This window comes from Mesoplodon mirus (genome assembly GCF_964341445.2).
Source record: "Mesoplodon mirus genome assembly, chromosome: X".
NCBI lineage: Eukaryota > Metazoa > Chordata > Mammalia > Artiodactyla > Ziphiidae > Mesoplodon > Mesoplodon mirus.
In genome coordinates this window covers 53,840,989-53,868,983 of record NC_138981.1, presented here as the reverse complement: position 1 = coordinate 53,868,983, position 27,995 = coordinate 53,840,989, and the positions used below count along the sequence as shown (strand labels likewise).

At 43.9% G+C, this 27,995-nt stretch overlaps 1 protein-coding gene across 1 annotated transcript in view; it reads right to left on the bottom strand.

Annotated features, from left to right (window-relative positions):
* Nucleotides 1-368: 368 nt before the first annotated feature.
* The window catches only part of ZC3H12B (zinc finger CCCH-type containing 12B), a gene marked incomplete at both ends in the record, with an annotated part of 40,944 nt that continues 13,317 nt past the window's right edge, over nucleotides 369-27,995 (bottom strand). Inside the window, 4 exons of the mRNA XM_082610131.1 lie at nucleotides 369-1,789; nucleotides 2,956-3,062; nucleotides 3,724-3,958; nucleotides 5,387-5,526. Coding sequence (XP_082466257.1) covers nucleotides 369-1,789; nucleotides 2,956-3,062; nucleotides 3,724-3,958; nucleotides 5,387-5,526 — 1,903 coding nt within the window. The remainder of the gene's footprint in view (nucleotides 1,790-2,955; nucleotides 3,063-3,723; nucleotides 3,959-5,386; nucleotides 5,527-27,995) is intronic.

The window sequence follows — 27,995 nt, the reverse complement described above, 5'->3', positions numbered from 1 at the left end:
AATGGAATCCCTTGGAGTTTCTTGCATTTGGGCCCTTCCCCTGGGCTTTGTCCTCCATTACCTGCATGGTGCAGTGCAAAAGGGCATAGGACTTGGAGTCAGAGGACTTGGGTGTGAGTCTTGACTTGGTCAATTGCTAGCAGTGTGACCTCGGCAAGTCACCTAATCTCACTGAGCTTCAGTTTCCTTGTCTAGAAAGCAAGACATTAGTAAGACTTACCTCACAGGGTTGTTATGCACGTCAATGACATAAACACTCTATAACTTGTAAAGTGTAACGCAAAATTATTAGTTACTATTATCATAGTATTAGTGCATTATTGGTATTCATATTTATATTTGTATAATGAAATAAGTCCTATGTCATGTCAACGTGCAGCCCTAAGCTTAGAAACAATCAAGGCTGCTAGTTGCTGGGCATCTGCTGTGTGGGGATTCTTCTCCATCACTGCAAGGACGATGTTTGAAGGGAAAATATTGCAGAGGTTCTTGTAGGTCTGATACTGGTGCTCTGGGATCATATGCTCCCTGGAATCATTGCACATTCCAACCCAAGGATTCATCCAAAGCTGCTCCATCTTTTCAGGCACGCTCCGTACCATGACTGGCTCATAGCATGGTTGCATGAGGCTGTTACTCAAGGGATAGGAGTGGTAGCCATAGGAGTCAGTTGCACAGGGCAGTGGGTCCCAGCTGGCATGTTGTTCCCGGCACAGAGGAGGGCGTCTTTGCCTCATGGGGTTGCTCTCATACAGGCGGGAATCAGAAATGCTGTCCATCCGAGTCATCACCAGGGCACGTCCTGGCTGGGGAGTTGCCCCAGGATGGATATTGGGAGGCATGGGATAGTCTCCAGGACAGCTGGAGTGTGCTCCAGTTGTCGGGTGCTGGGCATGCAGAACTAAGTGGGGGACTGATTGCTTGTTGGGGGCTTGCTTAGAGTCCTCTGGGCCATAGCTCTGCACTCGCGTTAAGGCTTCATGGTAACCATGAGGAAAAGGCTGAAGATGGTTCTGAGATGCTGAGCGATGCAGCTTCAAACTACCTTCAGGATGAGTATCGGCTACAGCCAAATACAGGTTGTTGTAAGAGGAATAGCTGTCGTTCCTGCTATGGCTCATACGATTGTCAGGACAGAGGTTGGGATTCCGGGCATACAACCCCCGGTCTGTTTCAGCCATATAGTACTCTCTGTTATGCATGCTGTTGATGTTCAGTTTGGAGAAGTCACCTAACATTGAATAGTAGCCATGGTCCCCCAATGACTCAAACTTTGGGTATTGCTCAGCGTAGCTAATAGGGGTCCCATGGCTATTGGTAACCAGGATCGGGGGGTACTGCATGCTGGTCATGTGCTCCAGTGAGGACTTCTGGTGGGAGAAATGAGAGGATCCTGGCACCGGGCTGCTGGCTGAACGGGTGTTGAGTGCACCCACTGCATGGCTTTTGGGGGGTGGGATTGTGGGGACACTTAGAGCAGTCACAAGTGAGGGGACAGAGCTGGCCTCAGGCTTACGGGCAATGGACAGCCATTCCTCAGGCTCCACAGCCACGGAACGGATGCTGGGATCCGATTGGCGCTTGGGGGCCACACGTTTGACTTCTGAGGTTATGTCACCTTTGGTACTAGACAGCCCTGTGCCACACTTGGCCAGGGTGCCTTCACTCATGGTTTTCACTGTGGACAGTTTGGCACTGATGCGGAGCTCATCAGCCACCGAACGCTGCGGTTGGTTGGCCCGCTCCGGATGGTAGTATTTGCACTTGTGGCCGTAGGTGCATTTTTTGCCTGAAAAATAACGCCTTGTGGTAAGACTCTCTCTCAGAGTGGTGCAACTCTCTGTGCCAGAAGCTGTCGTAACAATCTGGTCACTCAAGTTAGAGTTTTACTGTTTGGGGTTAAGGCAGAAAATTAACTGTTCATAAAGATGGGAGACAGACAACACCATGGTGGCATCACACACTGTGAGGGGAGAGAGAAGAAGTGGAAACCTAGGGAGGAAACTGCAATGCGAAAGCTAAGAGTTGAGCCATTGAACAGCCTTCATTTTCCTGTAATTCACAGCTTTGCCTAGGCATAACCCACATGCTGAGGCAGTGTAGGGCAGCAGCAGGCAGGGTGGTTCAGTGCAAAGGGCACCGGCTTGGAGGCCAGTCAGACCTGAGTTTGAATTCCAGCTATGTCACTTACTAGCCCCGTGACCTTGGTAAGCGATTTTACTTTCTGTGCCTCATTTTCCTATTCTGTAAACAAGGTTCATAATAATGCCTTTATTACAGGGTCATTGTGAGGATTAAATGAAAATAATGAACATGAAATACTCTATGATATGAATAAATGATAGTTGAGAACAAACACCTAGTCATCCTATAAATAAATGACTATCCAAAAATAGTGAACATTCAAAGTAGCCTCAGACCAGGGAGCCCATGTCATACTATTAGGCTCACAAACTTTGTATCCTAGGGACTTGGGTAAGATCATGAAAGCACTCTAGAAAACTATATTTAAAAAAGGAAATGAAAATAAAGTTTGGAAGCAAGCTGGAAAGTACAGATTGGGAGAAAAGGGTATTATTGGTTGATAGAGTGTGCAGTCACCTGCCTGAAAGACACGTCCTTCTTCAGGCCAAACCCAACTTGGCATTGCCCTTTCTGATTCCATAGGCCAAGTGGGTTTCTGCACTTCCCTACACCCAGCAACCCTGCTCAGGACAGAGGCAGCTAACTAGTGACAATTATTCTTTCCTTCAATTCTAGTTACCTTTTCCTCATGTAATTTCTAAGATGTTTCTTTAAATGCCTAACTGATAATACATGAAGACACAGACTTTAACTCAGAAAGTGGACAAGCCAGGATTTTCCCTTTGGAAGGGAAACCTTGAAGAGAAAAGTATTCACAGAGTTCTTATGTTTCTCTCAGTACAGAACTTTGTTCTGCACGTAGGTACTCACCATAAGGGCATGGTTGCTTCTTGTGTTCGGGAACAACGGGTCTCTTTCTTAAGAAGTTTTCAAGGCTTGGGCCATGGCGTCCTAAAGGATCATCTGGAGGCATAAATCTGAAAGCAAGCAAGCAAGAGGCAAACGTCTCCCATTCTGTCCCCACTATCCCTTATCAGGAGTTCAGACCATCACTACCTCTTGCCTATACGGTTGTCACAGCCTTCTAATGGCCCTTCTTGCCTCAAGTCTATCTTCTGCTAAGCCAGCAGTTCTTCCCTCTGTTTCCACTTGAACACAAAAAAGGAATGATTTTCCCGTGCATCATTCTTCTGTGGATTATAAATTCCAGCCATACTGGCATGCCTGCTGCTTCCCCCAACATGCAACCCACTTTCACATCTTTACAGCTTTATTCATGATGTCTTCTTTACCTGAAATGCCCAGCAGCCCTCTTTCCTCTGCAGTAAACTTCATCTCAAATGTTATCTCCTCTGTGAGGCTTTTTCCTATCATTTCACATAGACAAAGCAATTTGAAAAAATTCTAACCATAGCACATATCATGACACATTGTGGGAATCTCTCTCTCTTCTCCAGTACACTTTGAGCCTCTTAAGGGTGAGTCCTGTTACTCGTTCAGCCTTTTACCCCCATGGTGACCAGCATAATGCACTGTACACAGTAAGTGTCCAGCAAATGTTTATTGAAATGAAATGAAATCTATCCCTAGTAGTAACTCGGATTTAGGCTATTCAGAGCCTACAGGAAAGAAACATACTTGTCATTCACAAAAGAATACATCAGCAACCGCTCCTCTATAAACTTCTTCCATTCTGGCTTTTCAATTTGAAGGTCTCTGTAGTTATCATTGGATACAATGATGCCATCAGAATCAAAAGCCAGTTTGACTATGAACCGGTCATCATAGCAAACAACTCTCCTGCCCTGGACCCTTCTGGATGGTGTGAAGACAAGAATCTTTTCCTTCTCCAGTTTACGTAGGATATCTTGATCTGTTGAAATATGGATTATATGCCAGAGGGTAGAAATAACCTTTGGAAATCAACAGCATTATCCCCATATTACAAATACAAAAGTTGGTACTAGATTAATATATTATTTGCCCTTAGAGAGAAAGTGGCCTCTATTCCTGGCTATGGCACCAAGTTGGATTGTGACCTTAGACGAGTTACCTTCCCCTTTGCATTCCAGTTTTCTTTCTGATAAAATGAAGGAAATAGATTCAATGACATCTAAGTTTTTAAAACCTACCATAAACAGCGAGAAATATCCTAGCACTCTTGAGGCTTGTTTTGCCCTTTCGCTGAAGCACCAGCTTTTTGTTGCTGAAGAAACCAGGGCAGTATGCTGAGGATGTGTCTGCCAGGAGGAGAATAAAGCATCCCTCCTAGGGACAACATTTTGCCTTCTGCCTGAGGGAAAGCCATGACTAAGGAAAAACATTAAGCTGTAGCATGTGAGTACTGACCCCTTTCCTTTTAGCTTCTTAATTACTGAGGAAAGAAGCCAGGATCCACTCTCACACTGAGGCTGGGAGCCTGTTCAGCAGCTGGCAGATAGCTCCATGACACAGTTCTAACAGCCATTCACTGAACCTTCTCATTTTGCACAACAGGCAAGAGCTGATACTCAGAGGACTGGGCTATTTATGCTCTCAAATGCTGTAAAGAGCTAGCTTCATATACTGCTACAAGTGAATGTAGTGATCCTCCTGCCAATAGGGCCACATCATGACTTTTGTGGACTTTAGGCACTTTTGCCTTCATGGGTCCCTTCTTCCATTAAAGAAATATTAAAATTTATACTTTACAACTGGGTTGGTATAAAAACAAATAATCCAGTTAGGTACATTATTATACATTCATTGTTATATTCAATTTTCCCCTCTGATGTTAAAAAAATAATAAAATTAAAACTTTTACATGGGACCCTAAAAGTATCTATCATGGGCCCTAGGCACTGGGCCTCCTGTGCCTCATGGATAAGTTCGCTCTGAATGCCATGGGACTTTTCTCTTTTTCTATTCTACCCCCTAATCTGCAAATCCCACAGTCACTTATCTGGTACAGAATAAGATCCATTGTCTACCATGGCTTCTTTAGTATTTTGGAAAACTCAGATTCATCCCCCTTTAGTCTGAAGTCTGTGGTCAAATAGAAAAAAAACACTCCCTTTTTTCAACTGTGTGCTTTATTCTTTGCTTGAAACTGAAGTCTCTATTTAACTGCTGTATGCCACAGCACAATGGTTTATTTGGATCAGGAAAAATATGCTTTAAAATACACTTAATAAAAAACATTTTAAGTATACTTAATAAATTTAGAAGAGTAATTATCTAATTTGGGAACATCAAGCTCTCCCCAAACTATCTTGCCAGCCTTGCCTCTGGATGAGAAGAAATGTCTTATTTGAAATGGTACCTGTAATTGGTGCATCAGGGCGGGATTGCTCCTTTCTCCATGCAGGCACAAATACAGTAATGTCTTTATGGCCTTTATCTAGAAACCATTCCACAGCAAGTTGTATTCCTCTGCAGGAGAACTCTTCTTTATTCCCATGGCTTCAGGAAGATAGAGAATGAGAGTAGAGAAGATTGACAACAGGTAGCAAAGAAATACTCTGAACAGGCTTTTTCTTAGCACCAAGGCATTAACGACAGACATATTAGTTCTTGAGGATGCCAAAAATGTTTTTTTTTTTTTTTTTGCGGTACGCGGGCCTCTCACTGTTGTGTCCTCTCCTGTTGCGGAGCACAGGCTCCGGACGAGCAGGCTCAGCAGCCATGGCTCACAGGCCTAGCCGCTCCGTGGCATGTGGGATCTTCCCGGACCGGGGCACGAACCCATGTCCCCTGCATCGGCAGGCAGACTCTCAACCACTGCGCCACCAGGGAAGCCCCAAAAATGTATTTAAAAAAAAACAAATTATTTTTTTTATTCCATCATTACAAATATTGCCGTTATTATTACACATTCATTCAAGGCCACAGGTAACACCTCCCAACTTATAGCAGCCTTAGTGACTATTTCCTATCATTATTTCCATTTTCTCTCATCTCTTTCTGTTTTTTGGATTTATTTATTTATTTATTTATTTATTTATTTATTTAGCGGTACGCGGGCCTCTCACTGCTGTGGCCTCTCCCATTGCCGAGCGCAGGCTCAGCGGCCATGGCTCACGGGCCCAGCCGCTCCGCGGCACGTGGGATCCTCCCAAACCGGGGCACGAACCCGTGCCCCCTGCACCAGCAGGCAGACCCCCAACCACTGCGCCACCAGGGAAGCCCTCTTTCTGTTTTTATTACCACTTTCTTTTCAAAGATTCAGATATTTATCAGATGAAAAAAGAAGAGGTGTCACCAGAGGTTTAGATAAAGTTTATATTGAGGATTAATTGGAGATGAATTTTAAGCACATATAGTAAGCTTAAAAAATAACTGATAGCAAAAAAGACACACATAAATGCTGACTGAAAATAGTTATCACATTTAATTAAATATGATGTGCCACAAAAAGTCACAGTCTTGAAAATTTTAAGATGTGGGAAATGCTCACAGTGTAATGCTAAAAGAGAAAAGAAAGGATTTGGATTACATGTAATGTAATCCAAATTCTATAGAAGAAAGTCTATGTACAGTATTCTTTCCTTATTTTGGTTTCACTATGTGCAGTTCCACTTACCCACGGTCAACTGCAGTCCAAAAATATTAAATGGAAAACTCCAGAAATAAATAATTCATAAGTTTTAAATTGTGCACCATTCTGAGTGATAAAATCTGGTGCCATCCCATTCCATCCCACCCAAGGAGGTGAATGATCCCTTTGTCCAGCATATCCCATCTGTGAGTCACTTAGTAGCATCTCTGTTATCAGGTTGACTGTTGCAGTATCATAGTGCTTGTGTTCAAGTAACTCTTATTTTACTTAATAATGGCTCCAAAGTGCAAGAGTAGTGGTGCTTGCAATTTGAATACACTGAAGAGAGGCCATAAAATGCTCCCCTTAAGTGAAAAAGTGAAAGTTCTTGACTTAAGGAAAGAAAAAAAAAATCATATGCTGAGGTTACTAAGGTCTACTGTAAGAACGAATCTTCTATCCATGAAATTGTGAAGAAAGAAGAAATTCATGCTAGTTTTGCTGTCACACCTCAAACTGCAAAAGTTAAGACGGAAAAGACACCGAATTTGTGCAATAAGATATTTAAGAGAGAGACACACTCATACAACTTTATTACAATATACTGTTATAATTGTTCTATTTTATTATTAGTTATTGTTGTTAATCTCTTACTGTGCCTAATTCATAAATTAAACGTTATCATAGGTATATATGTATAGGAAAAAGCAGAGTATATACCAAACAGGGTTTGGTATTATCCCTAGTGTCAGACATCCACTGGGCTTCTTGGAACGTAACCCACGTGGATAACAGGGGACTACTGTAGAAAGTTAGAAAAACTATTGTGGCAGGGAAGAGCCAATTTTGACTCCAGTTTGGATCTGTTTCTTTGACTTTAGCCTTTGCTTTTCGTTGCTTTTGTTACTATAATCATACATAATGGCCTGCCTCAGAGAACCCTACCCACCTGTGAATGGCTGCAAGAAAAAAGAAATTAACACATCCATTCCCCAAGCCTGGCCATTCCAGGAGATGTTTTGCAAGACTGATGGCCCTTTTTACTTTACTTCCTCCCCACCTCTCCCTCTCTATTCTGCCTTTTTACTTTACTTCCCTCTCTGATTCTACAAAAGAAACTGGCATCCAGACCCCAATAAGATGGGTTTTGGGGGGACCCTAGTCTGCCATCTTCTCAGTCTGCCAGCTTTCCGAATACAGTCGCTATTCCTTGTCTCAACACCTCGTCTCCCAATTCATTGGCCTGTTGTGCGGCGAGCAGAGCGATCTTGGACTCGCTAACAAATTTAGCTTAGCCAGCCAGGAGCCTTGCTGCTCGTGGCTAGGCCGCGCCAGTCAGGGAATAATGGGGCAAGGCCCTAGCAGCTGCGGGGACCATTTGTCCTGAGGATCTTCCCTTCGAAATTCCCTGAAGCGGCACCAGCTACCCCAGCTCTTGGCAGTTGAAGCAAGGAACCGACAAACTTCTATGAGTCGACAGACTCGATTTTGGAGAGTAAGTCACTCTGCCGTGCACAGTAGAACATATTCCCCCCTCAATTTGGGCTTTTCCTTTACGGGACAAACCAGTTTGTTTGGTTGGGGTACCCTGTTGGAGAGGGGAATTGTTGTGGGACTCTACCTGATTTTGGGAACCGGTTTGGTGGGTTTGGTTTTGGTTTTGTGTGTGTTGATGTTGGAACGTGTGCTTTTTGTGTTGGAATATGTGTCTTTTGTGTTCTGGTGTTATCAAACTTATGAAAATGAGAAATACTCGAGGCCCGCGGAGCGCAGCGCTCTGGCTCCCTCGTTTGGGAAGCCGTTGGCCAGAACCGTCGCCGCCGGGGGATGGTTCCCCGACCAGTGAGCCCCTCCCCGGGCGATGGGGCCGACAGCCCGGGCCACGGCGCGGCGGGGGTGACCGCGGGGACCCGGCCCGCCCCCTCCTGGACTGCAGCCCCGGGTCCCGAGGGCGAGGCGTCGCGGCGCCGGCAGCGTCCGACGCGGCGGCGGCGCGGGTGGTGGCCGTGGCGGCGGCAGAAGCAGCAGCAGCAGCAGCAGGAGGGCGAGGAGGAGCGGCGGCCCAGTGCAGGACCGGACCCGGCGTTGGGCGAGCGATGCGCGGAGGCTGCCCCGCCGCCGCCCCCGGCCGCCCCCTCGCCTCCTCGCGTCCGCAGAGCCTGGTCGCGGCGGCGGCGGTCGTCAATGGAGCTCGAGAACCTCTTGGCCAACTCGATGCTGCTGAAAGCGCGCCAAGTGACCGTGCTAAGGTAAACACTGACACTGGATGCAGGAAGGGAAGAGAGATAACCCCGGAGCGTCGTACAGGAGGAAGCTGGGGCCCGGTCTGCCGCTTCAGCAGTTCTGGTTACGTTCTGCCCTGTGCTTGGAGAGTTTTCTACGGCGTTAGTCGTCACAGCCAATGACTCCCTCACCAAGGCTGCTGCATCTGCACGTCATCTTCACTTCTGGTGGCGTATAGAGAGCTGGGTGATACCTTTTCAGTACTTAAACCACAAATGACTTTATGTTGTTTGACTAGATCTCTCTTTTTAAAAAAAAAAAATTTATTGTGGTAAAATACACACAAAATTTATCATCTTAACCATTTTAGGTGTACAGTTCAGTGGTATTAGGTGCATTGACATTGTTGTGCAACCATCACCACCATCCGTCCACAGAAACCTTTTCATCTTATAGAACTGAAACTGTCCCCATCGTTAGTAATAACTCCCCATTCTCCCCTCCTTACAGCCCCTGGAGGCCACCATTCTGCTTTCCATCTCTTATGATGCTGACTATTCTAAATACCTCATATGAGTGGAACTGTACAATATTTGCCTTTTTTTGACTGGCTTATTTTACTTAGCATAATGCCCTTAAGGTTTATCCATATTGTAGCATGTGTCAGAATTTCCTTCCTTTTTAAGGATGAATAATTCTAAGTATACTCTAAGTATATACTTCTTTTGCTTATCCATTCGTCTGCTGATGGACATTTGGGTTGCTTCCACATCTTAGCTATTGTGAATATGCTGCTATGGACGTGAGTGTACAAATATCTCTTCGAGATCCTGCTTTCAGTTCTTTTGGGTGTATGCCCAGGGGTGGAATTGCTGGATCTTATGGTTGTTCTATTTTTAATTTTTTTGAGGAACCTCCATACTGTTTTCCACTCCCACCAACAGTTTCCATTTTACGTTCCCACCAGCAGTGCATAAGCGTTCAAATTTCTCCACATCCTCATCAACACTTGCTATTTTCTTTTTTTTTTTTTTGATTTAGCCTCTCCATGGGTACGAGGTGGTACAAGGTTTGATATGGGTTTCTGTAATGATTGTTGATGTTGGGCATCTCCTCATGTGCCTGTTGGCCATTTATGTATCTTCTTTGAATAAATGTCTATTCAACTCCTTTGCGCATTTTTGAATTGGTTGCCTTTTGTTGTTGTTGTAGGATTTTAGTTCTCTATATATTCTGGATAATAATCCCTTACCAGATATATGATTTGTAACTGTTTTCTCACATTGGGTGGATGTTCATAGAGTAAATTGCTGTACAGTAATTAAAACAAATTGATTTACTCATTCAAAAAAAAAAAAAGAAATACTCCATCTATCCCAAAGGAGAGCCCTTTGGGGCGTATATTAGATAAATGGGCAAAACATAACTGTGAGCCTATGACTAAGAAAGATATGATATACTATTGTAATAGGGTGCGGATCCAATATATGTTAGGAACAGAAGAACAATGACCCCTGAATGGCTCACTCAATTATTATATGATATCTCAGTTAGAAGTGTTTTGCAAAAGACAGGGAAAAGAGATGAGATTCCATATGTAGAAGCATTGCATCAGGAGGAAAAGGAGTCAGAGGGCTGCCACCTTATGGTGCAGCGGTCTGAAAGAAAACCTAAGGGGGAACCTATTCTACAAGGGGAAGAGGGAGAAAATGAGAGTGGGGGTATGTTATTTCAAAACTTAAACCTCTCTCTAGCTTATCCAGCTCCCCCAACAGCTGAGCAAGCTGCCCCGGCAGTTGTTCCAACTGCCCTCCGACCCATGCTGCCAACATATTCACCACCTCCTAATTTCCTTACCCATGGGGATCAAATAGTAGTTTCTATGTTAACCCCTGGAGCACAGGAACCTGGTTTAGTATCACCATCTAAGACCCGACAGAGCACCCAATTTGGACCGGGAGCCGTTTCTGCAGCAGGGCAATTTCCCTTCCTCTGATATCCTCTAAGAGGCCCGGGGACTCCCTTGGATTTGAGGCGCCCGATTCTAACTTTCCCACAAGAGCGCCCAGGTAACATTGACAGTGAGGAATAAGTTGATTGACTTTCTAATAGATACGGTGTCACATATTCTGTTGTAAACACCATAATGGCACAGAAAACATCTCAGTCTATTCCGGTCATGGGAGTTTCTGTAGAAGTACAAAACCATTTGTTCTTACAACCTCTAGAATGCCAACTAGGGGGCCTCACCCTACAGGGCCATGGATCCCGAATGAACGTGTATCCCTCCTCCCCCTAGGTACAGGCCCTTTTGGCTATGAATTTCATGGCCCAGTCTGCCCCAGCCATCAGGTGCAAAATTCAGAAAGCAACTGCTGGTCTTCAGACTCCAAAGAACGATTTGCTCCAATTGGCTTATTTGGTTTTCAATAATAGGTATATGGCCAAAAATGCTGAATGCATGGAGAGAAATATGCAAAAGGCCCAAATGATTGCAGTGGTTTTGTCTGCTCAGAGACCACTAACTGCGAGGCTGGCTTTTCCTGGACCACTATGCCCATGGATACCCAGACAGGACCAATGTACCCTGTGTGGACAAAAGGGGCACTGGAAGGAGAGTTGCGATCGATGTGCCCTTTGCAGACAGCCAGGGCACTGGAAGAAGGAATGCCCCAGACACCAGAGAGTGATGGGGGCCCCTCGGCCATTGACGGTTTCACAATCAGAAGACTGAGGGGGCCCGAGGCCAAAAGTGGCTTTGCCTAGAGATACCGTCTACATAATAAATATTGAGCCTTGGGTGGTCATTGATGTGGCAGGCCTCCTGATAGAATGTTGCTTATAGATACTGGTGCAACCTTTTCGGTCTTAATCCAAAGTATTGGAAAACTTAGTAACCATAAAGAGTATGTAATGGGGGTGTCAGGGAAAAGGCAGGGGCACACTTTCCTGGAACCCCTTTTGTGCAACATCAATGGCCAGTTGTTTTTACATTCCTTTCTGTTTGTGCCTGATTGTCCCATCCCTTTAATGGGAAGAAGTTTATTAACTAAGTTAGGGGTCACTATGTTTCTTGAGGGGCAAGGAAGCCACCCTCACAAATTTCTTAAACCCAGGAAAGATCCTCAAAAATGTTTGTACATAGATTACCAAAATAGGAGGCCACTGGTCTGACTAAATTAACCATAGCTGATATTCAGAGCCTGATCGGAATTTTGGAAGAGGCCTTCTCCCCTAAGCTAAATGAGGAAAAGTAAAACTTTCCAACATAGGTAAATGGGTATGTTAGTCCTTCTATATCATTGAGGTAGCCACCCAATTCTTTGAAAAAAGAAAAACAAAACTGTCCTTGTTTTACAAATGTTGTCTTTCCAAGACCAGGAGTGTGGCTCCAAAAAATAATCCAAAGTCCACCAATCCTTTTACCACTCCCAAACCTTCCCTATTTATCTTAAGAGGCTTGTAAGTATTAAACAAAGGGGAAACAAAATCATCCTAAGAGAAACTTGCCTGTATCTTTGAGATGCCAATGTGCTATCTGGTCTTCTAGGACCCCTTATCTCTGTCATCGTTTTAAAATGCAAATTTTGAAAAAGAGGGTAAAGTAATTTAGAACTTGACTTGTTTTCCATAAATATTAGTAAAAAGGGTTTAGCCATCTAGACAAGCGAGCTTGATTTGTTCCATCTGCCAGAAACCCAACTTTAATCCAGCCTCTTAAAAGATATGTTCCTTACCCAGAGAGGGAAAAGAGGAAAGAAAATAGGCAGGCCCAATTATTGACAGCCCTACAGGGGCAACCCCCATCCAGAGAAACCCTGACCTGTCCCAGCAGAAGCCAAGACCGATGCTGGGTCTGCAGAAAGCCTGGCTATTGGGCGAGGGAATGCTCCCACAAGGACAAGCCTCCTAAGATGCCTTGTCCAAAATGCCAAAAAAGTGGTCATTGGGGAGCCAACTGCCCCTTGGTCCAAAGGGCTCAGGGGCCAGGGAAGCCCCTCAGATGACCCTGGATTGACGGGACCCTCCGCTCCAAATGAACCCCCTGTTTAACGTCAGTATTACTGGATTGGAACCAAGGGAGAACCTGGATGTGGCAGGTAGGACCATATCTTTCTTATTGGATACGGGGGCCACCTACTCTGTCCTAGTTTTCCTTCTCTGGACCCTTCTCCTCCGACTCCTGTCAGGTTACAGGAGTCTCAGGTAAGCTTACTACTAGGTCCTTTACTGTCCCTTTGTGTTGTTACTGGGAAGGATACACTTTCTCTCATTCCTTCCTGGTCATACCTGAATGTCCCCTCCTACTGTTAGGTAGGGACATCATGAACAAGCTGGGAACCAGACTGCTATTTGGGGGAACCGCCCCAGTAACACCTCTGCAGTTCTTAGTCTTAGAGACACAGCCCCCTCTGAGAACTGGCACACCAGCCTTAGCTAAGTTGCCAGTAGACCCCCAGGTCTGGGCTGATAGAATCTCGGGGAGAGCTATAACCGCCTCCCCAGTGCTTATCACCTTAAAGGAGCCAACCTCTTTCCCCAGTCAGAAACAATATCCAATTTGCCCAGAAGCCCAAAGGGGACTGCAGCCTCTCATATCCAGATTTTTACAACACGGGCTACGTATTCCTTACAGTTCTCCTTGCAACACCCCTATCTTACCTGTTAAGAAGCCAAACGGAGAATACAGACTGGTCCAAGACTTAAGAGCTATCAATGAGGCAGTTGTCCCACTCCATCCAGTAGTCCTCAACCCATACAACTTGTTGGGGACCATCCCAGGCACAGCCTCCTGGTTTACTGTGTCACACTTAAAGAATGCTTTCTTTTCCATACCTCTGGACCCCCAGTCCTACTACCTCTTTGCTTTTGAGTGGCATGAGGAAGGGCATAGAGGACAAAAACTCACCTGGACAGTCCTACTTCAAGGGTTCTGAGACAGCCCTCACCTTTTTGTCCAGGCCCTGGCCAAGGACCTCCAAGATCTACACCTGGAGGAAGGGACTATCATCCAGCATGTGGATAACCTTCTTATTTGCTCCCCAGACCATGAGAGAGCCTTAACTCATGCTACCCTGACCTTCAATTTTGGGGCCAAAAAAGCTATAAAGTTTCTAAGTCTAAGGTCCAATTGGCACAGCAGGAAGTCAAATATCTGGGAGTAACCCTCTTCCCAGGGGAACAAAGTATCTCCCCAGATAGAATACAAGGGATTTAGATCTGCTGGAACCAACTATCTGAAAGCAGCTCTGAGCCTTTTTAGGCCTCATGGGATATTACAGACTATGGATTCCTAACTATGGATTAAAAGCACAACCTCTTTATGAGGCCTCGAAAGGAAAATCTGACTCTAAACCTCGGCTCTCGGGCCCTAACCAAACCCAAGATTTCTAACAGCTAAAGACATTACTATCTCAGGCCCCAGTCTTGGGAATCCCAAGAACTGATAGACCTATCCAACTATTTGTGGCAGAAAAACAATGGATGGTTTTAGGAGTCTTAACTCAGGAACTTGGCCCTGTCTGGAGACCTGTAGGATATCTGTCAATGAGACTGGACCTGGTGGCCACTGGATGGCCCAACTCTCTTAGGGTAGTTGCTGCCTTGGCCTTATTAGTGGAAGAAGCCTCCCCTGACAGTATATACCTCCCATCAGGTTACCTCTCTCAGAAGAGAAAGACCATTTCTGGCTCACAGATAGCAGGATCCTCAAATATCAGGCATTACTGTTGGAGAATCCAGACTTACATGTCATGGTCTGTTCCTCTTTAAATCCAGCTAACCTGCTCCCCCTATCTGAAGAAGGTCTACCAGTTCACCAATGTGAAGATAATATATCATTCATTGTTGCCCCGACCAGATCTATCTGATATTCCACTACAAAACCTGAGGAGGTTTGGTTTACTGATGGAAGTAATTTTGTTTCTGAAGGATGTAGAAGGGCAGGGTATGTGGTGGTCTCCTTGACACAGGTTATTGAGGCCCGGACTCTTCTCCCAGGGACCTCAGCCCAGTTGGCAGAAATAATTGTTTTAACCCAAGCCTTAACTGTGGCTGAAAATAAGGCCCTTAATATATATATACTGACTCTAAATATGCTTTTTTGGTTCTGCATGCTCATGCTGTTATCTGGAAGTAATGTGGCTACTTGACGGTCCAAAACAACCCAGTTAAGTATGGACCTCAAATTCTCTCCCTCTTGGAGGTAGTCCTCAAGCCTTTCCAGGTAGCAGTGATTCATTGCAGAAGTCACCAGAAGGGTGATGATGAAATAACAAAGGGAAATCGGCTAGCTGATCAGGCTGCCTGACAGGCAGCCCTTCAGCCCCTTGTGATAGAGGGTGCCTTAGTTCCTTCCCTTAGTTCTCTTCCTTCCCTGTCTTACCTGCCTAAGGAAATCAAATGGGTCATAAATCATGGGTACCACCTTGACCCAGATGGATGGTACTGGAGAGAGGACTTAACTCACCTGCCCCAATCACTCCAGTGGAAAATTATTAAATTTTTGCATGAGGCCTGTCACCTAGGGAGAGATGCCTCATACCAGATTGTTTCTTCTATCTTCTCTGGGAAGGGACTTTACAATGTAGTTAATAAGGTAACCTCATCATGCCCTATTTGTCTGACTAACAATCCTCAGGGAAATAAGCCACCCCCATTGGCCCTTCTATCTCAGAGACACAGAACATATCCAGGGGAAGCCTGGCAAATGGACTTTACAATGGTTCCTCCCTACTGAGGATATAAGTACATTTTGGTGTTTGTGGACACCTTTACTGGTTGGGTGGAAGCTTTCCCCACCAGGACAGAAAAAGCTTTGGAGGTAGCCCAGATGCTTTTAATTGAAATCATCCCTAGATTTGACCTCCAGTTGTCTCTTCAGAGTGATAATGGTCCTGCCATTGTTTACCAAATTATTCAGCAGATATCCAAGGCTCTAGATATTGAGTACCACCTTCAGTCTTCCTGGAGACCCCAATCCTCAGGAAACGTAGAAAGGGCCAACCAACATTTAAAGAATGCCTTAAGAAAAATAACCCAAGAGACCTCCCTCAGTTGGAAGAAAGCCTTCCCTATTGCTCTTTTAAGGGTCAGAACATCCCCAAAGGCCTTACTTAACCTTAGCTCTTATGAAATGCTGTATGGTAGGCCTTTCTTATGAGGGGACCTACTGATGTACTCTGTTACCTCCTTTGGACAATTCCAAAAAGCCCTCCAGAAATATGTGGTAAAAAGGCTTCCTTCCCCAGAGTCTTCTCCTTTTCTCTACTCTCCAGGAACACAAGTATTCATCAAAACTTGGAAGGATGGCTCCCCTGGTTCTCAACTTCAGCTGACCTGGAAGGGACCCTATCCAGTCTTGCTCTCTTCTCCTACAGCTGTTAAAGTACCAGGAATCGCCAGTTGGATCAGCCTGAAGTGATCCACAGTGTCTTTAGAGGAATTTTTTTGGTTTGCGGGTATACACCTCTTTGAGAGAAGCATTCTCAATCTTACCATCATGGTCCAGGAATCCTGGAAGGCTATGGTAGCAGCCACTGAAGAGCAACAGTCAGCCCTAGATTCTCTGGCTGAGGTGGTTTTACAAAATAAGAGGGCCCTCAATGTTATAACACAGTGGTCCCCAACATTTTTGGCATCAGGGACAAGTTTCATGGAAGACAATGTTTCCACAGACCGGGTTGGGGGCAGGGATGGTTCAGGCAGTAATGTGAGTGATGGGGAGGAGCAGATGAAGCTCCACTCACTTGTCTGCCACCCACATCCTGCTGTGTGGCCTGGTTCCTAACAGGCCACAGACCAGTACCAATCCACAGCCAGGGAGTTGGGGACCCCTGTTATAACAGCTGAGGCTGGGGGTGTCTGTGCCCTGTTAAATGAAACATGCTGCTTCTATGTTAATACCTCCAGCCAGGTTGAAGAAAACCTTCTGGTTTTAAAGCAAAACATCAAAATAATAGAAGATCTGAAAGAGAGAGCAGGACAGGGCCCTAGCTGGCTTTCTACCTTCCTCTCCTCTATAGAGACTCAGATATGGACATGGCTGTTGCCCTTGTTGGGACCATTAGTCCTGACAGCCTTTGTTTTGTTATTAGGCCCTTGTATCATAAACCTACTTGTTCGACTCATTTCAGAATGCATACAGGCTGTTCGATTCCAAATGGTTCTGCGAGGTAGCTACCAGCCCATTCAGCCTGGCCCTGAGACCAAGATCTACATGGGACCCCTTGATGGTCATCACTCAAACCTACCTCCTAGCTGAAGGAGAGCAAAAGGAGGGGCCCAGTCAAGACTCCACCCTTTAAAAGCAGGAAGCAGCCAGAGCAGTCATTGCCCATGTCCCAAAGAATTGGGTCCCATACTCTTTTTTTTTTTTACTGAAGAATGTCCACTTTTATTAAATTTCAATTCTTGAATACAAGTCTTTTTAATATTCTATGTGAAGAAATTAGAAGTATGCAAAAAGTGCCTCTGCTACTTATAAAGTGAGGAACTGCACTTGTGATACTATTTGAGTTGCACGCTGCGCTAGCCTTATTATTATTATTATTATTATTATTATTGTAGAACAATAGTTTTATTTGAAAGAACAACTGACAGACAAACTGTGATTATTCAGGCTTGGGAATTTGGCAGATATTTTCTCAAAGAATGAAGTGAGCCTGTCACTTCAAGGAAGAAAACTGACAGTATATGTTGCCAATGATAAAATTTGAGTTTGCAAGCAAAAATTAGAATTCGGGTAAAGTTATAGCTGCCTCCATGAGTTTGACAACTTCATACTAGTTACAGAATTTTCTGATGCAATTAGAGGTGATATTAAAGAGTGTAATTTTTTTATTAGTTTCTGCTTTATAACAAAGTGAATCAGTCATACATATATATCTGTTCCCCCATCCCTTCCCTCTTGCGTCTCCCTCCCTCACACCCTCCCTATCCCACCCCTCCAGGCGGTCACAAAGCACCGAGCTGATCTCCCTGTGCTATGCGGCTGCTTCCCACTAGCTATCTACCTTACGTTTGGTAGTGTATATATGTCCATGCCTCTCTTTCGCTTTGTCACAGCTTACCCTTCCCCCTCCCCATATCCTCAAGTCCATTCTCAAGTAGGTCTGTGTCTTTATTCCTGTTTTACCCCTAGGTTCCTCATGACATTTTTTTTTTAAATTCCATATATATGTGTTAGCATATGGTATTTGTCTTTCTCTTTCTGAGTTACTTCACTCTGTATGAAAGACTCTAGGTCTATCCACCTCATTACAAATAGCTCAGTTTTGTTTCTTTTTATGGCTGAGTAATATTCCATTGTATATATGTGCCACATCTTCTTTATCCATTCATCCGATGATGGACACTTAGGTTGTTTCCATCTCTGGGCTATGGTGAATAGAGCTGCAATGAACATGTACTAACATGTCTCTTTTTGAATTATGGTTTTCTCAGGGTATATGCCCAGTAGTGGGATTGCTGGGTCATATGGTAGTTCTATGTTTAGTTTTTTAAGGAACCTCCATACTGTTCTCCATAGTGGCTGTACCAATTCACATTCCCACCAGCAGTGCAAGAGTGTTCCCTTTTCTCCACACCCTCTCCAGCATTTATTGTTTCTAGATTTCTTGATGATGGCCATTCTGACTGGTGTGAGATGATATCTCATTGTAGTTTTGATTTGCATTTCTCCAATGATTAATGATGTTGAGCATTCTTTCATGTTTGTTGGCAGTCTGTATATCTTCTTTGGAGAAATGCCTATGTAAGTCTTCTGCCCATTTTTGGATTGGGTTGTTTGTTTTTTTGCTATTGAGCTGCATGAGCTGCTTATAAATTTTGGAGATTAATCCTTTGTCAGTTGCTTCATTTGCAAATATTTTCTCCCATTCTCAGGGTTGTCTTTTGGTCTCGTTTATGGTTTCCTTTGCTGTGCAAAAGCTTGGAAGTTTCATTAGGTCCCATTTGTTTATCTTTGTCTTTATTTCCATTTCTCTAGGAGGTGGGTCCAAAAGGATCTTGCTGTGATTTACGTCAAAGAGTGTTCTGCCTATGTTTTCCTCTAAGAGTTTGATAGTTTCTGGCCTTACATTTAGGTCTTTAATCCATTTTGAGCTTATTTTTGTGTATGGTGTTAGGGAATGATCTAATCTCATACTTTTACATGTCCCTGTCCAGTTTTCCCAGCACCACTTATTGAAGAGGCTGTCCTTTCTCCACTGTACATTCCTGCCTCCTTTATCAAAGATAAGTTGCCCATATATGCGTGGGTTTATCTCTGGGCTTTCTATCCTGTTCCATTGATCTATCTTTCTGTTTTTGTGCCAGTACCACACTGTCTTGATTACCGTAGCTTTGTAGTATAGTCTGAAGTCAGGGAGCCTGATACCTCCAGCTCCGTTTTTCGTTCTCAAGATTGCTTTGGCTATTCGGGGTCTTTTGTTTTTGCAAACATATTTTGAATTTTTTTGTTCTAGTTCTGTGAAAAATGCCAGTGGTAGTTTGATAGGGATTGCACTGAATCTGTAGATTGCTTTGGGTAGTAGAGTCATTTTCACAATATTGATTCTTCCAATCCAGGAGCATGGTATATCTCTCCATCTATTTGTATCATCTTTAATTTCTTTCATCAGTGTCTTATAATTTTCTGCATACAGGTCTTTGGTCCCCTTAGGTAGGTTTATTCCTAGATATTTTATTCTTTTTGTTGCAATGGTAAATGGGAGTGTTTTCTTGATTTCACTTTCAGATTTTTCATCAGTAGTGTACAGGAATGCCAGAGATTTCTGTGCATTAATTTTGTATCCTGCTACTTTACCAAATTCATTGATTAGCTGTAGTAGTTTTCTGGTAGCATCTTTAGGATTCTCTATGTATAGTATCATGTCATCTACAAACAGTGACAGCTTTACTTCTTCTTTTCCAATTTGGATTCCTTTTATTTCCTTTTCTTCTCTGATTGCTGTGGCTAAAACTTCCAAAACTAAGTTGAATAAGAGTGGTGAGAGTGGGCAGCCTTGTCTTGTTCCTGATCTTAGTGGAAATGGTTTCAGTTTTTCGCCATTGAGGACGATGTTGACTGTGGGTTTGTCATATATGACCTTTATTATGTTGAGGAAAGTTCCCTCTATGCCTACTTTCTGCAGGGTTTTTATCATAAATGCGTGTTGAATTTTGTCAAAAGCTTTTTCAGCATCTATTGAGATGATCATATGGTTTTTCTCCTTCAGTTTGTTAATATGGTGTATCACATTGATTGATTTGCGTATATTGAAGAATATTTGCATTCCTGGAATAAACTCCACTTGATCATGGTGTATGATCCTTTTAATGTTCTGTTGCATTCAGTTTGCTAGTATCTTGTTGAGGATTTTTGCATGTATATTCATCAGTGATATGGGCCTGTAATTTTCTTTCTTTGTGACATCCTTGTCTAGTTTTGGTATCAAGGTGATGGTGGCCTCGTAGAATGAGTTTGGGAGTGTTCCTCCCTCTACTAAATTTTGGAAGAGTTTGAGAAGGATAGGTGTTAGCTCTTCTCTAAATGTTTGATAGAATTCGTCTCTGAAGCCATCTGGTCCTGGGCTTTTGTTTGTTGGAAGATTTTTAATCACAGTTTCAATTTCAGTGCTTGTGATTGGTCTGTTCATATTTTCTATTTCTTCCTGATTCAGTCTTGTCAGGTTGTGCATTTCTAAGAATTTGTCCATTTCTTCCAGGTTGTCCATTTTTTTGGCATAGTGTTGCTTGTAGTAATCTCTCATGATCTTTTGTATTTCTGCAGTGTCAGTTGTTACTTCTACTTTTTCATTTGTAATTCTATTGATCTGAGTCTTCTCCCTTTTTCTCTTGATGAGTCTGGCTAATGGTTTATCAATTTTGTTTATCTTCTCAAAGAACCAGCTTTTAGTTTCTTTGATCTTTGCTATCATTTCCTTCATTTCTTTTTCACTTTTTTTCTGATCTGATCTTTATGATTTCTTTCCTTCTGATAACTTTGGGGGTTCTTTGCTCTTCTTTCTCTAATTGCATTAGGTGCAGGGTCAGGTTGTTTACTCAAGATGTTTTCTGTTTCTTAAGGTGGGATTGTATTGCTATAAACTTCCCCCTTAGAACTGCTTTTGCTGCATCCCATAGGTTTTGGGTCGTCATGTCTCCATTGTCATTTGTTTCTAGGTATTTTTTTATTTATTTTTATTTTTTTTTTTTTTTGCGGTATGCGGGCCTCTCACTGTTGTGGCCTCCCCCGTTGCGGAGCACAGGCTCCGGACGCGCAGGCCCAGCAGCCATGGCTCACGGGCCCAGCCGCTCCGCGGCATATGGGATCCTCCCAGACCGGGGCACGAACCCGTATCCCCTGCATCGGCAGGCGGACTCTCAACCACTGCGCCACCAGGGAGGCCCTCTAGGTATTTTTTTTATTTCCTCTGATTTCTTCAGTGATCTCTTCGTTACTGAGTAGTGTATTGTTTAGACTCCATGTGTTTGTATTTTTTACAGATCTCTTCCTGTAATTGATGTCTAGTCTCATAGCATTGTGGTCGGAAAAGATACTTGATACAATTTCAATTTTCTTAAATTTACCAAGGCTTGATTTGTGACCCAAGATATGATCTATCCTGGAGAATGTTCCATGAGCACTTGAGAAAAATGTGTATTCTGTTGTTTTTGGATGGAATGTCCTATAAATATCAATTAAGTCCATCTTGTTTAATGTATCATTTAAAGCTTGTGTTTCCTTATTTATTTTCATTTTGGATGATCTGTCCATTGGTGACAGTGGGGTGTTAAAGTCCCCTACTATGAGTTTGTTACTGTCGATTTCACCTTTTATGGCTGTTAGTATTTGCCTTATGTATTGAGGTGCTCCTATGTTAGGTGCATAAATATTTACAATTGTTATATCTTCTTCTTGGATCAATCCCTTTGTCATTATGTAGTGCCCTTCTTTGCTCTTCTAATAGTCTTTATTTTAAGTCTATTTTGGCTGATTTAAGAATTGCTACTCCAGCTTGCTTTTGATTTCCATTTGCATGGAGTATCTTTTTCCATCCCCTTACTTTCAATCTGTATGTGTCTCTAGGTCTGAAGTGGGTCTCTTGTAGACAGCATATATATATGGGTCTTGTTTTTGTATCCATTCAGCCAATATGTGTCTTTTGGTGGGAGCATTTAGTCCATTTACATTTAAGGTAATTATTGATATGTATGTTCCTATTCCCATTTCCTTAATTGTTTTGGGTTCATTTTTGTAGGTATTTTCCTTCTGTTGTGTTTCTTGCCTAGAGGAGTTCCTTTAGCATTTGTTGTAAAGCTGGTTTGGTGGTGCTGAACTCTCTCAGCTTCTGCTTGTCTGTAAAGGTTTTAATTTCTTCATCAAATCTGAATGAGATCCTTGCTGGGTAGAGTAATCTTGGTTGCAGGTTTTTCTCCTTCATCACTTTAATTATGTCTTGCCACTCCCTTCTGGCTTGTAGAGTTTCTGCTGAGAGATCAGCTGTTATCCTGATGGGGATTCCCTTGTGTGTTATTTGTTGTTTTTCCCTTGCTGCTTTTAATATGATTTCTTTGTGTTTAACTTTTGACAGTTTGATTAATATGTGTCTTGGCATATTTCTCCTTGGATTTATTCTGTATGGGACTCTCTGTGCCTCCTGGACTTGATTAACTATTTCCTTTCCCATATTAGGGAAGTTTTCAACTATAATCTCTTCAAATATTTTCTCAGTCCCTTTCTTTTCCTCTTCTTCTTCTGGAACCCCTATAATTCGAATGTTGGTGCGTTTAATGTTGTCCCAGACGTGTCTCGGACTGTCCTCTGTTCTTTTCATTCTTTTATCTTTATTTTGCTCTGCAGCAGTTATTTCCACTATTTTATCTTCCACCTCACTTATCCGTTCTTCTGCCTCAGTTATTCTGCTATTGATCCCATCTAGAGTATTTTTCATTTCATTTATTGTGTTTTTAATCGATGCTTGATTCATCTTTAGTTCTTCTAGGTCCTTGTTAACTGTTTCTTGCATTTTGTCTAGTCTATTTCCAAGATTTTGGATCTTAGAAATAGAATCTTGGATCATCTTTACTATCATTATTCTGAACTCTTTTTCAGGTAGGCTGCCTATTTCCGCTTCATTTGTTAGGTCTGGTGGGTTTTTATCTTGCTCCTTCTCCTGCTGTGTGTTTTTCTGTCTTCTCATTTTGCTTATCTTACTGAGTTTGGGGTCTCCTTTTTGCAGGCTGCAGGTTCGTAGTTCCCGTTATTTTTGATGTCTGTCCCCAGTGGCTAAGGTTGGTTCAGTGGGTTGTGTAGGCTTTCTGGTGGAGGGGACTAGTGCCTGTGTTCTGGTGGATGAGGCTGGATCTTGTCTTTCTTGTGGACAGGTCCACGTCTGGTGGTGTGTTTTGGGGTGCCTGTGGACTTTTTATGATTTTAGGCAGCCTCTCTGCTAATGGGTGGTGTTGTGTTCCTGTCTTGCTAGTTGTTTGGCATAGGGTGTCCAGCACTGTAGCTTGCTGGTCATTGAGTGAAGCTGGGTGCTGGCATTGAGATGGAGATCTCTGGAAGATTTTTGCCATTTGATATTATGTGGAGCTGGGAGGTCTCTTGTGGACCAGTGTCCTGAAGTTGGCTCTCCCGCCTCAGAGGCACAGCACTGACTCCTGCCTCTCAATTTGGGATGATTCGTTGTGTATTCATGTATTCCACAGATGCAGGGTACATCAAGTTGATTGTGGAGCTCTAATCCTCTGCTTTTGGGGCTGCTGGGAGAGATTTCCCTTTCTCTTCTTTGTTCTCATAGCTCCCGGGTCTCAGCTTTGGATTTGGCCCCATCTCTCCGTGTAGGTCACCGGAGGGCTTCTGTTTTCGCTCAGACATGACAGGGTTAAAGGAGCAGCCGCTTCAGGGACTCTGGCTCACTCAGGCCGGGGGGCAGGGAGGGGCACGTAGTGCGGGTGGTGCCTGCAGCGGCAGAGGCCGGCGTGACATTGCACCAACCCGAGGCATGCCGTGCTTTCTCCCAGGGAAGCCATCCCTGGATCCCAGGACCCCGGCAGTGATGGGCTACACAGGCTCCCCAGAAGGGGGGCATGGACAGTGACCTGCGCTCGCTCACAGGCCTCACGGCGGCAGCAGCAGTCCCAGCATCCCATGCCCGTCTCTGGGTCCACGCTTTCAGCCGCGGCTCGCGCCCGTCTCTGGAGCTCCTCCAAGCAGTGCTCTTAATCCCCTCTCCTCGTGCACCAGGAAACAAAGAGGGAAGAAAAAGTCTCTTGCCTCTTCGGCAGGTCCAAACTTTTTCCCGGACTCCCTCCCAGCTGTGGTGCATTAGCGCCTTCAGGCTGTGTTCACGCCACCAGCCCCAGTCCTCTCTCTGCGCTCCGACTGAAGCCCAAGCCTCAGCTCCCAGTGCCACCCGCCCCGGTGGGCGAGCAGACAAGCCTCTCAGGCTGGTGAGTGCCAGTTGGCACCGATCGTCTGTGTGGGAATCTCTCCGCTTTGCCCTATCCAGTTACGTGGGGAGTTTCTTGCCTTTGGGGAGGTCTGAGGTCTTCTGCCAGCATACAGTAGGTGTTCTGTAGGAGTTGTTCCACGTGTAGCTGTATTTCTGGTGTATCTGTGGGGAGGAAGGTGATCTCTGTGTCTTACTCTTCTGCCATCTTCCCCGGAAGTCCGGGTCCCATACTCTTGAGGGGGGAATGTTAGGTAGTTAGTCAGACATTAGCAACAAGGAGGTGACAGTGGTGAAAAGACAAGAAGGAAACTATCAAGTCACACCCCAACCCTCTGGGCACCCTCCCCTGACATTAAGAGCAAGGAGGCAACAGTAGCAAAAAGACAAGAGGGGAGTAGTTGAGTCACACCCCAACCATCTGAGGACCCTCCCCTGACATTAGCAGCAAGGAGGTGACAGTGGTAAAAAGACAAGTGGGGAATAGTCAAGTTACACCCCAATCATCTGAGGACCCTCCCCTGACCCCACCCAGAATGGGTGAAACTATGGTCAGGTGGTGGGCAACTTGTCCTGATAAAGATAATGAGGGAACCCAATAACACGAAGGAACTTCTCTGGGCTGAACATGCCCAGACCAGACAGGCGTATAACCTACAGTAAATCCAAACTCGTTATACCGTCATTATAATAAAATCTGTAAGTAGTTTTGCTTCCCCGCTTCCGGGTAGGCTTTTCTTAGTGAATTAAGGGTAAGGGCATGCACAATAATGAACTTGTTACATAGTTCAGGACTGTCAATCAAATAATGATCCCCTGTCACTCACCCATGATCATGACCCACCTCCTCACAGAACGCTCCTTACAAACACTCTTAAGCCTGTACAGGAGTGCTGGTTTCACTTCACAGAAATAGCCCACTCTCTCTCTGAGAGTGTAACTATGTTTTAGTAAACTTTGCTTTGCACTTAAGCCCAAAGTGGTAGCCTGTAATTCTTTGCTTGCTATCACAAGGACAGAGATTGCTGGTCTGGGTCTTCCTTTGACCTCCTTAGTTGAAGCTATTTGACACAAAGCACGCCAACCCAGTAACACGACATAAGGGCCCAGTATGCAAAGTTTAGAGATCAATAAATATTTAAGGAATAAATGAAATAAAAAATGGAAAATAAACAAATCCTGCAAGATGACCTGTTTTAGCCTGAACCTGCAAAATGTCCTTTTGCAAGTTTAAAAAGCTAGGACCTAAAATCCTATCTAAAAAGCAATATAAAACCTAGGACCTGAAAGTTACAGAATGTTTTAGTGACACTACAACTCACTTTGTTCTGTCAAGTGGCTTAGATATGTCTCACGATCTAGGTTCCAAGCCAAATTCTGTCTAGCAGATGGGTCACTGACCTCTCTCTCTGACTTTTTTTTTTGTAGGGTTCAAATATTTGGGCTTCTCCTAGACTTAAAAAAGAATATGGTGGGGTGGCTTCCTTGGTGGCCCAGTGGTTAAGAATCCACCTGCCAATGCAGGGGGCACAGGTTCAAGCCCTGGTCTGGGCAGATCCCACATGCTGCAGAGCAACTAAGCCCATGCACCACAACTACTGAGCCTTAGTGCTACAACTACTGAAGGCTGCATGCATAGAGCCCATGCTCTACAACAAGAGAAGCCACTACAATGAGAAGCCTGTGCACCACAATGAAGAGTAACCCCCACTCACCGCAACTAGAGAAAGCCCATGCACAGCAATGAAGACCCAACACAGCTAAGAAAAAAAAAATGGTGGCGTTTACATTTGAAAGCCTTAACTCCACTGAAATGGATCCCCCCCAACCCCCAAGGAAACAGCTCTCTGAATGAACAAACCCTTTAGGATTTTACCATACATCAGTATGTGAATTACAGGTACACCACTATTGCAAATGTTAAACAAATGCTATTAACGACAAAGCATCATTATTTCAATGCAGTCTCATCCAATACACTGAGGAACAACAGAAATCAATATGTAGTTTGTTTAAGTACCAGTCTCATGATAAAGTTACATGAGAATGGGGAAAACAAAATGAATTTGGATTAATGGCACTAAAAAATCATGAACAGACTATGGCACTGAACTTTTGACCGTGTGAAATGTGATTGCAGAATAAATGGGACTCATCAGTAACTTTCCTAGTCAGACAAGGAAGAGATGCTAACAAGGACACATTTGTCAATTTAAAAAAAAATCATGTTGTCCATTATGCACTATTTTAACCTGCTCTTAAAAATAAGGTTGAGTGCTGATTTTTTTTTGCTTTCTTCAAATTGTGTGAGGTATCTTTAATATAGTAAATCAACTACTATAAAAGACAAAAGTTTATCTTCCTATCAGCATGAGAGTTTACTATTGGCAAAGACTAGATATGTTGAAACTAATTACCTTGGTAATTAATCTCTTCATTATTCCTTACAAAGAAAAAGAACCATAAAGTGTCCTTTATAATCAGCAATCCTTGAACAGAACTCCAAATACAAGGAAGATCTTATATCACCATGAATTCAAAGTTCTCAAAGAAGTTCTGGGTTCTTCTCATCCCCACCTCCAAAACACAAAACACAAAGAAGAGTGGGTCTTGGGAAATGGGTCCAATCTAAAGTGTTTTGGGTGGCCTGATCTGGTAAAAATTTGATTTTAGCAGATCCATACCTCTTCCCCTCAAGAATCACTCTAGTTTATGCCTATTAGGGAGGGGGGCGAAGTTACCTTTGGTCCTTTGGACACAGAAATCACTCTCTGCTTTTCACCACCCATTGCATCAATCTGATTCCTGGAATATTGTGTACAGGTCACTTAACTTTCTTGTTACTATGCTTCTAGTTTCCCTTCATTAAAACAGGGGAGATGTCTAGCCTCCTTCACACAGACTATTATGATGCTGTGATATTTAAACATATTTTAAAAGGGGGGAATCAAGATGGCAGAGTAGGAGGACGTTTGTGGGAGCTCACCTCCCCCAACAAACACATCAAAAATATATCTACATGTGTAGCAACTCTCACTGAAAACTAACTGGAGGCTGGCAGAAAGGCTCTTCTACAACCAAGGCTATAAAGAAAGATCTGCAAGGAGTCAGACAGAGAGGAGAAGTGATCAGGTTGGGACCTGCACTACTAGCGGGGGACACAGAAGAAGAGGGGTATATCATAGGCTTAGAGATACTTCCTAGGAAGTGAGTGGATGCCAAATATATGGTTCTAGCCACATATTTGGCATTCCAGCGCTGGGGTCTCACACTGGGAAGATGAGTCCCCTTACCTTGTTTGAAAACTGGTGGGACTTACTAGAGGGGCTGTGAGAAACTGAGACTCCATCTTGAACAGTATGCATGCACACTTCCTTACTCCCAGGAACAAGGCAAAGAAAGCATATTGAAAACAGCCTGGGACTCTGGCTGGTTTCTCACAACTGTCCCAGCATCCACTCCAGCTCTCACTGGGCTACTGTTCCAAATCCACTTGCTCTGGCTCTGCTCTCCACTAGGGTGAAAGTGCTGTTGCTGGGGGAGAATGCACACTTAGAGGGTATGGGACTAGCTTGGACCCAAACCTTAGGGCTTCTACTCCAGCATCTTGGACTCCAGCCTTATGCCCAATAAGGTGGTGACAACCATTGATCATAGGAGAAGCCCCAGCTCACATTTGTCTCTGGCTCTAGCTCCTCCATATCCAGCCCTACCACCAACTAGGGTGGTAG